Source organism: Phyllobates terribilis, unplaced genomic scaffold (genome assembly GCF_046119375.1).
Source record: "Phyllobates terribilis strain yellow unplaced genomic scaffold, ASM4611937v1 Scaffold_9__5_contigs__length_417890890, whole genome shotgun sequence".
NCBI classification, from domain to species: domain Eukaryota; kingdom Metazoa; phylum Chordata; class Amphibia; order Anura; family Dendrobatidae; genus Phyllobates; species Phyllobates terribilis.
Window position 1 is genome coordinate 109,325,170 of NW_027362769.1, and position 14,498 is coordinate 109,339,667.

General features: G+C 44.5%; 1 protein-coding gene across 2 annotated transcripts in view; it reads left to right on the plus strand.

Annotated features, from left to right (window-relative positions):
• The window catches only part of OLA1 (Obg like ATPase 1), a 287,570-nt gene that overhangs the window by 97,169 nt on the left and 175,903 nt on the right, over window positions 1–14,498 (plus strand). For both annotated transcript variants that reach the window (XM_073645663.1, XM_073645662.1), the window contains exons 3-4: window positions 627–770; window positions 2,393–2,520. In XM_073645663.1, coding sequence (XP_073501764.1) covers window positions 627–770; window positions 2,393–2,520 — 272 coding nt within the window. The remainder of the gene's footprint in view (window positions 1–626; window positions 771–2,392; window positions 2,521–14,498) is intronic.

The window sequence follows — 14,498 nt, forward strand, 5'->3', positions numbered from 1 at the left end:
AAAGTTTGTCTTAGACTGGAAAACCCCCTTAATTTTTTTTTTGTTCCCACATCACCTTCTACATAAAATAAAATCTGAAATGTTAACATTAGCCGCTAGGTCTAGGTGTCCCAACAATCGGACCCCAATGATCACTAGATAGGGAAAATTTGATACTTTGGAAATAACCCTTTAATGGTAATGAGACTGCTGAAAAGTCATCTGTACCGAACAGAGAGTGTGAGTCTAGGATTAGACCAGTGTGAAAAATGCAATATTTTGGATTTTTTAAAAAGAAATAAATATAGTGATATGGAAAATTGGAGGAAAAAAACACATTATCAGAAAGTTATGTTTCTCCATATGCTCCCTGAAGACAAAAATGTATCGCAGTGTTCAAAGTAATGTAATCCACTTCATGCCACTTTCGCACTATTGTAAATATTGGGCTGAACTGCTACTTTTTGCGGTTTTATAATTTTGCAATGTCAGAAAAACTTTCTAATATTTTTGTGGTAGTAAATAAAAAAAAAAAATCTGCATGGTCATTTATATTTGCTGTTAATTCGTCTTATCATGAGATCACATATAGGGTTTCCCAGAATACCCATAAGATGAATTCCTCACGGCTTCTGTTTACATTACAGGAAATCAACTTTCTTTAATGTGTTGACGAAGAGCCAGGCGGCTGCGGAAAACTTTCCATTTTGCACCATTAATCCCAATGAGAGCAGGGTGCCCATCCCAGATGACAGATTTGATTTTCTATGTCAACATCACAAGCCGGCAAGGTAGGAGTATGTCCTCCCAAGCACACGGGTGGGATGATTGCTCGGAGGTGAGCTCTATCTCCGCGGGGGTTGCTTGTCTCATATAGTACTAATGTATTCCGCACTTTTTGCACAACAGACTATGAAAGAAGAGCTTAATTGTGACCACACTTGTTACTGTAAAGCCTAGTAAGAACTTTCAGTCCCAGGCTGTGTGAACGTACCAACGATCGGTCAATAAAGAAGTAAATCGCTTGCTCATTGGATGATCGGATTTTGTATGAGGGATTAAAAATCATTATGGTTGGCAGGACACAGTCCCGTGTAAACCGGCTGTGTGCTACCGATAACATGATGTACTGCTGATGACACGTCTGGGCTGCCGGCGACACTCATGATGTATGCAGACAGAGCCATTGTATTAACAATTGTTTTGTCTGTCCATATAAATTGGAATATAAATGAGCGGCAGTCGACTTGTATAAAGTTGGAACAGAAGTGGAAGGTGTACGGCACAACAATCCACAAAATGTTTATTGGAAATGTTAAAGGACAAATGGATGCATCAAAAACTTGCACATTTCTGGCAGTAAGTGCTAGAAATGCGTCATATCATTACCGTGTCCAGACATGATTGGTTCCCATGTATTCAAATGTTATTGGTTCCTATGTATTTAAAAAGAAGCTCTGGTTATTCTGCTTCATGCTATAACTAAGGGCACTTGCTGCCAGAAATGCATCAGTGTTCCTTGCATTCGATGGATCCATTTAAATGCTGTCCAGCCACCTTGCTAAAAGTATGGCTACCGAAACAAAATGAACTAATTTACTCCCAAGAGCCGCCGGCTTTCATTCATACCGCTCAGTACACAGTGAGTAGCGGCTGAATGCACGCCCCGGGACTTTGATTGACAGAGCTGTGTATAAACTTGCGATATAGTCATTGTAATCCTCTTTTTAAAGGGGTTGACCAAGCTTGGGGCTCAAGTCTGCAGTCACTCAATGTGACTGCAGACTTGTGAATCCTCACAATGTGCACAGTGTAGGCTGTCAGGATTCTCTGGCGCCGGGAGCTTACGTGTCATGTAACTGCAAGTATGCAATTTATGTACTTTCAGCCACATTCCCACTAGACGTGTCTGACCTTGCTCAATTCACTTGTATTGAGCGAAGCAGCACACGTCTAGTTGGCATGTGACCGCATGTATGCAAATTGCATACGTGCCGTCATGCGCCTGGCACCGGAGAATCCTGACAGCGCCCAGTGTGTGGATTCACAAGTCAAATAGTGTGACTTTAAACTTGAACCCCCAGCCTGGACAGCCCCTTTAATAATGACTGCAGAAAAGTCATCTATAGAGATTAGCAAGTATTCAGTCTAGTATAAGGCTTGATGATCAGTATGAAAATTGCAAGAATTTTTTTTTAAATAGAGAAAATGATATGAAAAATGTTTACATGTAACAAAAACAATAGATTATTTTCCGATGACACATTTTCTTTAAGGTCAGCTAAAATTATATTATATTGGACACATAGACAAATGTTGCATGTTTTTTGCCCATTATCAGAATTGCAGGGATCGGATGTTCCATTACTAGGACTGATGACTTTAATAACGATTGTGTTTATTTCCTCTGTAGCAAAGTTCCGGCTTTTCTGAACGTGGTGGACATCGCCGGCCTTGTGAAAGGGGCCAGTGCGGGCCAAGGCTTGGGGAATGCTTTTCTGTCTCACATCAGTGCCTGCGATGGAATATTTCATCTTATGCGTAAGTAACAGCTGCTCTATGAGGATGCAGAACACCAACCTTACAATGTATGATTGGAGGGGAACGTGTACATTGTCCATACCATTTTTTAACTCGAAATGTCAAACTTTTGTAATAAATTTCCCAATTTATCATTAAAAAATACAGACGATACAGCTTTGTATCCTCCTTATAATAAAAAGTAAAAACAGCTGGTAATATGTTAAAATAAAAAATAGAACAATACCCATTCTTTCTTTCTCTGGCCATCCGCCGTTGACAATTGGGTGGTGCTTCCTGGTCTTTGCGCACTGGTAGTCATTATGCACTGCGCCATGATGCCAGTAGTATTGCATGTGACCCCTGCAACCACTGATCGGCTGCAGTGGTCACCTGATGACTGCCGGTATACAAAGACTAGGATCACTGCCAAATCTTATGTGCTGGATTGCCAAGAAAAAGAAGAAATGAGTACCGTTTCTTTCATTTTTTTTTTTTTTTTTTTTTAAGTTGGATAACCCATTTATTGAAAATCCTCATCGTTCCCGGGGCATGTCCCCAGTCTTCCCCAACGCTTTTCAGTGTACCTAACTGCAATGATCACATTCCTTTATTATTTATTTATTATGCATTGCCTATATAGCACTATCATATTCTGCAGCACTTTACAGACATTATCATTGCTGTCCCCATTGGGGCTCACAATCTACATTCCCTATCAGTATGTCTTTGGAGTGTGGGAGGAAACCGGAGAACCCGGAGGAAACCCACGCAAACACGGGGAGAACATACAAACTCCTTGCAGATGTTGTCCCTGGTGGGATTTGAACCCAGGACCCCAGTGCTGCAAGACAACACTGCTAACCACTGAGCCACCGTGCTGCCCGTTAAGGTCACTTGATCACAACAACCAATCACTAGCCTCAGCTTTATCCGGTTTGAGAGGCCACAGTGATTGACTGCAATGATTTTGTGAGCTATACAAGATATCTTCCGCTCTAAAATTTGGGGGAGACTGTAGTCCATTGTGAACTAATTTCAAAAGGATAAACCAGCTCTGCTCACTTCTGCCTATTTTTATTCTAATTACTTGGACAGGTACATGAGCTGGCAGATACAGTGCCAGTCAAAAGTTTGGACACACTTATTCATGCAATGGTTTTCATTGTTCTAATTGCACATTGTATATTCAGCTTGAAGGCAGCAAAGCCATGAAGGAACACGTAAAACAAACCAGGATATGTTTTACATCTTAGATTCCTCAGAGTTATTCCCCTTTTACTCTGATGACCTCTTTATGTCCATTGGCATGCTTTCAAGCAGCTTCATTAGGTGTTCACCTGTAATAGCTCCCAATGAAGAGATATGCCACATGAAGAGATCATTTGTGGAATCCAGAAAGTGTGTTTTGCAGAGGGCGCTTTGATGCACAGGTCCATACTGTGCTGAGCCCTCTTCCACCACTATTCTAAGCCAGAATATGGCAAAAAAAAATACCCAGCTAAGTAAAGTGAAAAGACGGTTTATTATTACTGTAAGGCATGAAGGTCAGTCATTCTGAAAAAAATTGCTAGAACCTTGAAGGTATCCTTAAATGCACTTATGAGCACCATCAATCAATATCATGAAACTGGCTGTCATGAGGACCGCCCCAGGAAAAGAAAGACCAAGACGTATCCCTGCTGCAGAGGAGAAGTGCATCAGAGTTACCAGCCTCAGAAACCACAAATTGATACCACCTCCGATAACATCTGAGACATCTCAACATCAACTGTCTAGAGGAGACTGCGAGAAGCAGCCTTTATGGTCGAATTGCTGAAAAGAAGTCATTACTGAGAACCGCAGACAAGGAGAGACTTGTTTGGGCCAAGCAACACAAGGGCTGAACATTAGATAGTGGTCATCTGTCTTGTGTTCTGAGGAGTCAAAATTGGAAATTTTTAGTACAAAACACCATGTCTTTGTGAGATGCAGAAAAATTGGGGTGAATGGTTTCTATAGGTGTGCTGCCCACCATGAAGCATGCAAGGGGGGGAGAGATGGTGTTGGGGTTATTTTCTGGTGACACTGTTGGTGATTTATTCCAAATTCTAGGCTCACTTACCCATCATGACTTCCACAGCATTCTGCAATGAAATTACATCCCATCTGGTTTGCACCTAGTGGGACCTTCATTTATGTTGCAACAGAACCAAACTCATCTCCAGGCTATGTAATGGTTACCTCAACACCAATGAGTTGTTTTGGGGAGAGGTGGACACAGAGTGAAGACAAAGCAGCCAAAGTGCTCAGCACCTCTGAGAACACGTTCAAAGATTGTTGGACGCCATTCCAGGTACCACCTGATGAAGCTGTGAAGAGAATGCCAAGGAGGCGTAAAGCTGTCATCAGAATAACAGGGGGGAACTCTAAGGAATATGAGGTGTACCAAATACTCTGGTTTATTTCACTTGTGTTTTCTTTTTTATTTATTTTACACACTTACCGTATTTTTCGGACTATGACGCAAAATGGGGGGTGCGTCTTATAGTCCGAATGTTGGGGGGGTGTATATATATGTGGGGTGTGGGGGGAGCGGTAGCGGTGGAGGAGCGGGGCACAGGAGGCAGCAGCCGCCCGCTGCGGCCTACACTGTTCCCGCTGCTAAAGAAAACGAATATTCACTGCTCCCCACGCCCATGGGGCGTGGGGAGCACTGAATATTCATGCTCCTTAATAGCAGCACACAGTGTAGCTGCGCTGCGGCTCCTGCTGCTGCCGAAATCTCCTGTGCCAGCTATTAAAGGGTATGAATATTCAACCTCTCTCCATGCCGATGGGCGTGGGGAGGGGGTGAATATTCATGCCCTTTAATGAGCGAGCACACGAGACAGCCGGCAGCAGCAGAAGCTGCAGCGCAGCTCCGCTGTGTGCCGGCTATGAAGGAGAGTGAAGTCACTGCTCCCCGCGCACACAGTCCCGGCGTGGGGAGCAGTGACTTCCGGCAGCTGATCTCTCCTTGTGAGCCGCGCATGGCAGTGACGTCATGCGCGGCTCACAGTGAGAGATCTGTGCAGGCAGACAGGACGCAGCGCTGGAGGAGAGAAGAAAGGTGAGTAGGAGTGTTTATTTTTTTTTTATGTGCAGCATGATGGGGATTAGGGGGACCATACATACCAGGATAGGGATTAGGGGTGCCATGCATACCAGGATAGGGATGAGGGGTGCCATGCATACCAGGACAGGGATGAGGGGTGCCATGCATACCAGGACAGGGATTAGGGGTGCCATGCATACCAGGACAGGGATGAGGGGTGCCATGCATACCAGGACAGGGATGAGGGGTGCCATGCATACCAGGATAGGGATTAGGGGTGCCATGCATACCAGGATAGGGACGAGGGGTGCCATGCATACCAGGACAGGGATGAGGGGTGCCATGCATACCAGGATAGGGATTAGGGATGCCATGCATACCAGGATAGGGATGAAGGGGTGCCATGCGTACCAGGACAGGGATGAGGGGTGCCATGCATACCAGGACAGGGATGAAGGGGTGCCATGCATACCAGGACAGGGATGAAGGGGTTCCATGCATACCAGGATAGGGATGAGGGGTGCCATGCTTACCAGGACAGGGATGAGGGGTGCCATGCATACCAGGATAGGGATGAGGGGTGCCATGCATACCAGAATGGGGTTGGGGACCACGTATAAAAGGAAGTGGGGGGCATATGTACCAGGATGGGGGATATTGTCAGAATTGGGGGACATTGCCCCTATACCAGTGTCAGCAGAAGACCCCCTTAAAAGTGCATCATGACCACACTTTTTGCTTCAATTTTTTTTATTTTCCTCCTCTAAAACCTAGGTGCGTCTTATGGTCCGGTACGTCTTATAGTCCGAAAAATACGGTATATAGCATCATTAATTCCACAACTCTATACAGACATAATCATCAGCAGTGTCCCCACTGGGGCTGACAATCTAAATGTTTCTTTACTCCTTGTTTCCCTTTGTGTTGCTTCTTGATTTTGCTGCCTTCAGTCTGAATTCTACAATGTGCACATTCTAATCAGAACAAGAAAAACCATTGCATGAACTAGTGTGTCCAAACTTTTGAACCTGTAGACAATATATAATAAACTAGCTATTGAAACTGTTCTACTCCCAGGTGGCGAGCATTTTTATTGGTATATGGTCTCCCATGCTGGTATGTGCTGCCCCCATCCTGGCATTTGTGCTGTCCTCATCCTGTCCCCACCATCCTATCCTGGTATGCATGGCACCCCTCACCCCCAATCCTGGTATGTGTAGTACTCCTCATCCCTATCCTGGTATGCATGGTACCCCTCATCCCTATCGTGGTATGTATGGTATCCCTTATCCTAGTATGCATGGACCCCTCACCCACATCCTGGTATGCATGGCACCTCTCATCCCCATCCTGGTATGGATGGAACCTCTCAACCCCATCCTGGTATGCATGGCCCCTCATCCGAATCCCGGTATGCATGGCACCCCTCATCCCCAACCCGGTATGCATGGCACCCCTCAACCCCTAATCCTGGTATGTGTGGTACTCCTCATCCCTCATCCCTATCCTGGTATGTATGGTATCCCTCATCCTGGTATGCATGGGCTCCTCACCCACATCCTGGTATGCATGGCACCTCTCATCCCCATCCTGGTATGCATGGCACCTCTCATCCCCATCCTGGTATGCATGGCACCTCTCATCCCCATTCTGGTATGCATGGCCCCTCATCCAAATCCCGGTATGCATGCCCAATCCCGGTATGCATGGCACCCCTCATCACCCCAATCCCGGTATGCATGGCACCACTCGTCGCCCCAATCCCGGTATGCATGGCACCCCTCGTCGCCCCAATCCCGGTATGCATGGCACCCCTCGTCGCCCCAATCCCGGTATGCATGGCACCCCTCGCCGCCCCAATCCCGGTATGCATGGCACCCCTCGTCGCCCCAATCCGGTATGCATGGCACCCCTCCTCGCCCCAATCCCGGTATGCATGGCACCCCTCATCGCCCCAATCCCGGTATGCATGGCACCCCTCATTGCCCCAATCCCGGAATGCATGGCACCTCTCATTGCCCCAATCCTGGTATGCATGGCACCCCCCATGGCCCCAATTCTGGTATGCATGGCACCCCTCATCCCCCAATCTTGGTATGCCTGGGCCCCTCATCCTGGTATGCGTGGTCCCCTCACCCCGCAATCCTTGTATGCGTGGTCCCCTCACCCCGCAATCCTTGTTTTTCGTGGTCCCCTCATCCCCCAAACCTGGTATGCATGGTTCCCTCACCCCCCAATCCTGGTATGCGTGGTCCCCTCACCCCCCAATCCTGGTATGCGTGGTCCCCTCACCCCCCAATCCTGGTATGTGTGGCCCCCTCACCCCCCAATCCTGGTATGTGTGGCCCCCTCACCCCCCAATCCTGGTATGTGTGGCCCCCTCACCCCCCAATCCTGGTATGTGTGGCCCCCTCACCCCTTTCACACTGTACACACATACAAAAACATTAACACTTATACTCACCCTTCTTCTCTGTGCTCCAGCGCTGTTGCGTCCTGTTCTGCCGGAGGCCGGGGGAGGAGTGCGGCGCCGGAGCACCGCGCTGTCCGGCGCCATTTTGCTGAAGACACACTGTAAATGTGTCTTCAGTAAAATGGCACCGGATAGCGCAATGCGCATGCGCCGATCCGACGCCTCTCTCCTGCCACGGTCTCCGGCGAAGAGAGGCGCCGCGGCAACGCTCCTCCCGGTCAGATAAGTATGGCGCCAGAGATCGCGGTATGCGTTCAGTGTCGCGCCATACACTCCTCTTACCTGTAACTGCTGGATGCCTGCTTCTGTCTGAAGGCAGACTGCGTGTCACGCATGCGCAGTCTATAGAGGCTTCAGACAGAGGGATGCATCCCCCGTTATATTATAGATTGGGTACAGTAGTTCAATGCAGTTTGTGGGGAATATTTTTTCATAAGAATTTGGGATAGTTATGAAATGTCCCATAAATGTCTGTCCTATCCCTGATCTACGGGTCTAGACTTTTAGCTGAGATGAATCTGTGCTACAGTAAATTTATCACTTAATCATGAGCCGTGTATGAGGGAGTTGGAGTCGATGTCATGGAAATTGAGGAGTCGGAGGTTTGGCTTACTGACTCCACAGCCCTGGTTTTAGCGGCAGAGTGCGGTCGCTAACATGGGTTAGTTATTCACAACTAGCGATCTTTCACTCAAGAAATACAACTTGTGCTTGCTAGAGAAAGCAAGGAGGAAAGAAGTAGGTAAAAGACTTTAATGAACTAATGTGGGCAAATTCAAATGACATAATCATGGACCTTTTAGAAAGAGATAAGTGATAACATGGACAGACTCTTTTTTTCATTGAAATGTTATCATTGCAAGATGAAAAATAACTTTTATTTGCAGAAAGTGGAGTCCCCCTTCAATGTGAGGGTAACCGGATCGTATACTGTACAGTAGTTAACCTCTTTAACAGCATCTGTATTGCAGTATCCCAATTTTTGCCAAGCAGAATACTCTTCTTCATGGAGGGATGAGGATTGATATCTGTTGGTTATACTCTTCGTCCAGCCATCCTGTAGTGTCAGTGGTCAGTTTGAAGAGGTTGTCCATCTTTTTTTTTTTTTGCATGTATTTGGAGCAAAAAAGTAATTTTTGCGATTTTTTTTTTTTTTTTTTTTCTTTATAACGTTTTTGCTTTTACAGGTTCTTTATTTCCCTTTACTTTCAACTTTGATGTGGTCTGTGGCCATAAATCATCTGAGAGGGGCTCAGAAAAAGACAGATAGATGAGTTAAAAACTCACGTCCTATTGTTATAGCGGGCTCACTGACGGACTCTCGGATAACTCCTTCAGCAGCCAGCAATACACAGTGTAACACAGAGACTATAGAAGGCAAACGGTGCAAAATTTTTAATAAGATCCAATTGCAAATATTATTTTTAGCCCCAATTTATTGCATTTAAGTAAAAAAAATAAATAATATGTACCGAAAGATGGAAAACCCCTCGGTTTTCAGTATATGTTGCCTTACCTGATGCATCTGCACGGCATCATCCACGTAATCTGTGTTTATCCACTTATGTGTTTTCTGGTTTCCTGACCTTTAATCCTTTTGCTTCTTGCTCCCCATTGTCCCGGACAAGTCATTTACACCTCCGAGCCTCTAAGTAGGGCTGTCCCTAATAATTACACAGCTCATACAGTATGACGATCCCAGCTGGCATCCGAGCTGCTGATCCCGACCGCCGGCGATAGTGAACATGCTACTCTCAGGACGAACGTCTGTTCACGTTACATAATACGCACTATTATTAGCTAGATGGATCGGCCGGCATGGCTTGCGGAGTAACGCGACTTAATGTTCACCTTTTAAAGATCAGATTATGCAAAATGTCTTTTAGACATCCATGAATCTGTCATTTCTAGATAGAACAAGGTACTTAACAATCAGTTGCTAAATATATGGAGACATTCTGATTTTAGCTGTCAGAGGCCAAGTTTATCTGCTGCTTGGTGACAGGAGACCTCCCATCCAATAATTCTATAAACTCCATGCTGAGCCGCGATCATCATTGGCTCCACGCAGAAGGCATAAAGTAAGACACTTTATAAGTAGGTTTGCTTTACAGAAACATTAAGGCTATGTTCACATGCAGCATTTTTTTTCTGCTGCTGATTTTTATGCAAATTAAAAGCTGGTTTTAACAGTACCAGCAAAAGTGGAGATTTCAGAATTTTTGAGCACTGCAGCTTTCTTGTAATCTGCAGCACTTCAATTCTTTCAGCTTATTTTTGCAGTTTTTTTCGTTCACCCATGAGAAAGTGCTGCAAAAAAACAGCTAATAGGTTTTGCTATACTTTTGGTGAATGAATCAAACTTTATTAAACATGTACTGTAGAAAAATCACACAAGTAATCTGCTCAAAAAAAAATTGCTGCCAAGAGAGCAGGTTTTGGCGACAAAAAAACCCCCCAAAACGCTGCGAGTGAACATAGCCTAAAAATGTTAATTTTTAGACAAAAAAATGTAACAGCATGCCACGTTCTATTATGTCTTGTGGAACTCCGCAAACCAAGCAGTCTCTTCCAATGCATCAAAAGGGCATGTTTAACCCCTTAGCGACATGTGACATACATGTACAGTACAGACCAAAAGTTTGGACACACCTCCTCATTTAAAGATTTTTCTGTATTTTCATGACTATGAAAATTGTACATTCACACTGAAGGCATCAAAACTATGAATTAACACATGTGGAATTATATACTTAACAAAAAAGTGTGAAACAACTGAAAATAGGTCTTATATTCTAGGTTCTTCAAAGTAGCCACCTTTGGCTTTGATGACTGCTTTGCACACTCTTGGCATTCTCTTGATAAGCTTCAAGAGGTAGTCACCGGAAATGGTCTTCCAACAATCTTGAAGGGGTTTCCAGAGATGCTTAGCACTTGTTGGCCCTTTTGCCTTCACTCTGCGGTCCAGCTCACCCCAAACCATCTCGATTGGGTTCAGGTCTGGTGACTGTGGAGGCCAGGTCATCTGGCGTAGCACCCCATCACTCTCCTTCTTGGTCAAATAGCCCTTACACAGCCTGGAGGTGTGTTTGGGGTCATTGTCCTGTTGAAAAATAAATGATGGTCCAACTAAACGTAAACTGGATGGAATAGCATGCCGCTGCAAGATGCTGTGGTAGCCATGCTGGTTCAGTATGCCTTCAATTTTGAATAAATCCCCAACAGTGTCACCAGCAAAGCACCCCCACACCATCACACCTCCTCCTCTATGCTTCACGGTGGGAACCAGGCATGTAGAGTCCATCCGTTCACCTTTTCTGCGTCGCACAAAGACACGGTGGTTGGAACCAAAGATCTCAAATTTGGACTCATCAGACCAAAGCACAGATTTCCACTGGTCTAATGTCCATTCCTTGTGTTCTTTAGCCCAAACAAGTCTCTTCTGCTTGTTGCCTGTCTTTAGCAGTGGTTTCCTAGCAGCTATTTTACCATGAAGGCCTGCTGCACTAAGTCTCCTCTTAACAGTTGTTGTAGAGATGTGTCTGCTGCTAGAACTCTGTGTGGCATTGACCTGGTCTCTAATCTGAGCTGCTGTTAACCTGCGATTTCTGGGGCTGGTGACTCGGATAAACTTATCCTCAGAAGCAGAGGTGACTATTGGTCTTCCTTTCCTGGGGCGGTCCTCATGTGAGCCAGTTTCTTTGTGGGGCTTGATGGTTTTTGCAACTGCACTTGGGGAAACTTTCAAAGTTTTCCCAATTTTTCAGACTGACTGACCTTCATTTCTTAAAGTAATGATGGCCACTCGTTTTTCTTTACTCATCTGCTTTTTTCTTGCCATAATACAAATTCTAACAGTCTATTCAGTAGGACTATCAGCTGTGTATCCACCAGACTTCTGCACAACACAACTGATGGTCCCAACCCCATTTATAAGGCAAGAAATCCCACTTATTAAACCTGACAGGGCACACCTGTGAAGTGAAAACCATTTCCGGTGACTACCTCTTGAAGCTCATCAAGAGAATGCCAAGAGTGTGCAAAGCAGTCATCAAAGCAAAAGGAGGCTACTTTGAAGAACCTAGAATATAAGAAATATTTTCAGTTGTTTCACACTTTTTTGTTAAGTATATAATTCCACACGTGTTAATTCATAGTTTTGATGCCTTCAGTGTGAATGTACAATTTTCATAGTCATGAAAATACAGAAAAATCTTTAAATGAGAAGGTGTGTCCAAACTTTTGGTCTGTACTGTATGTCACATGTGTGCAACAAGTGTATGCCATGGGTTCCGCTGTTAGACTGCTTCTGACACCTGCCTCAACTGCCAGGGTCGGCAGTAGCGGCCTTGGCATCTAAGCGTTTAGACTGAGGGAGCGCTTTCCCTTCAGTGCTATAGCGAAGTGTCAATGGCTTGTTATGATAGTCGTGGTAAGCCTTGCCAAGGCAGGGCAACACACTGCAATATCGAAATATCACAGTGTATTATTCCAGCGGCTGATCACTTGGTTAAGTTCGTTAGTGGGACTAAAAACAAAATAAAAGTGAAAAAAAATAATTAATAAATATAAATGTTTAAGTACTTTACATAGTAAAATAAAAGTGGCAATAAAAATAATAATAAAAAGTAATTGTCTGTATATATGTTTCTTTATATAATATATATATATATATATATATATATATATATATATATTATATTGGGGAGAGGGGCTTTACTAACGTACTGGGAACGCTGCCCGCACTTCTAACACCAATTGTGTGTGTATATATATATATATATATACCTAAAAGGAAAAATACAGCTAACGCTTTTCAGACTACGCGTTCTGCAATCATGTGTTGCGCTCTCCCATCAGCCTCCTGCTCCTTGTATATTGATAGGAGATTGATAAATACATGACTGCAGGGTCTGACTACACAGGCCTTGTTTGCAGTCTGGAGCCATGGAGACCCATAGATCTGGCTGGGAGCTGTATAACCAAACTTAGGTTATGTTCACACACCGCCATTTCCATCTTGCATGATGAGATGAATAGTGCAGCATGCAGTGTTATTTCTCTTAAAACAGTAGGGTTTATCTGTTGCTCCTGGTGATGTATCTGGCACTCCGTCATAGTTTGATGGCTACAATAATACAGATGTGAATAGAGCTTTATAGGATATCTTTTTAGCAGTATTGTGTGTGAAGGGGTGAATTTGAGCAATAAAAATAGTAATTTGTAAGGTTAAAGTTTGGTGTCCTCTTCAGTTTTTGAGCGTAGAGCTCTGTATTATTAAAGGAAAAAATTTTTTTTTGGAAGACTTGTATTTTTCCTTTTTTTAATTGGCCTGACAGAAAATATTGACTGTCACTATGGTATTTATAAACTGTGATAGCCATTTGTTAAGCTACGGTCATCACTCATCTCCTGTGTATGGATTAGACCAGACCTGGTCAAAGTGCAGCCCCTGGGCTCTCCCTGTGTGGACCGAGGCAGCCAAAGGGCTGGAAAAAATGGCGTCCCGCGCCACACGGCCACTGTCTGCTCGACATCTCAATTTAACAAATATCTGTATCCTTAGGATGTAGATAATCAGAGAGTATAGTGATGGAACAGGGAGCCTTTGCTTCTAAGAGCTCAGCAGGCGCGATAACATCACTACATCGTGCTAGCTGTGCAGCGCTTCATTACACAGCACAGACCTGAGCAGCAAGGGAACTGGGTAAAGTGGTTAATAAAAAAAAATTATATATATTTATATAATTATATATATATATATATATATATATTTTTTTTTTTTATTAAATTGTCAGGACTTGTGGCAAGCTGTGAAGACATCATACTGTGTGGAGGGGCTTGTCCAGATATTATACTGCATAGGAAGCTGTGTGGGGCCATCATACTGCATGGGGGCAGCGGGTGCATCATACTACTTGGAGAGCTGTGTGTGACATACTGCATATTGGACTATGTGCGGACATCATATTGCGTGTGGGACTTTGTTGGGACATCATACTGCATGAGGGGCTATGTGGGACGTAATACTACGTGGGAGTATGAGTGGGGACGTCATATTGCTTTTTGGGCTTTGTGGGGGACAACGTACTGAGTGGAGGCTGTGTAGGGACATCATACTGTTTGGGAACATCATTCTGTATGAGAGTTTTTGCTGACATCAAACTGTGTGGGGGGCTGTGTGGGGACATCATACTGCATGAGGGGTTTTGTGGGGACATTATACTGCTTGGAAGGGTTTGAAAAGGCACCATATTGGGTGGGGAACTTTGTGGTAGCATCTTACTGCTTGGGGGCTGTGTGGGGAGATTATACTTTGTGAGGGAACATACTGCATTGGGGCATCATACTGAGTGGGGGGCTGTGTGATGACATCAAACTGCATGGAAGACATAATACTTGTGGTCACATAATGCGAGGGGGACTTTATGGGGACATCATATTGCTTGG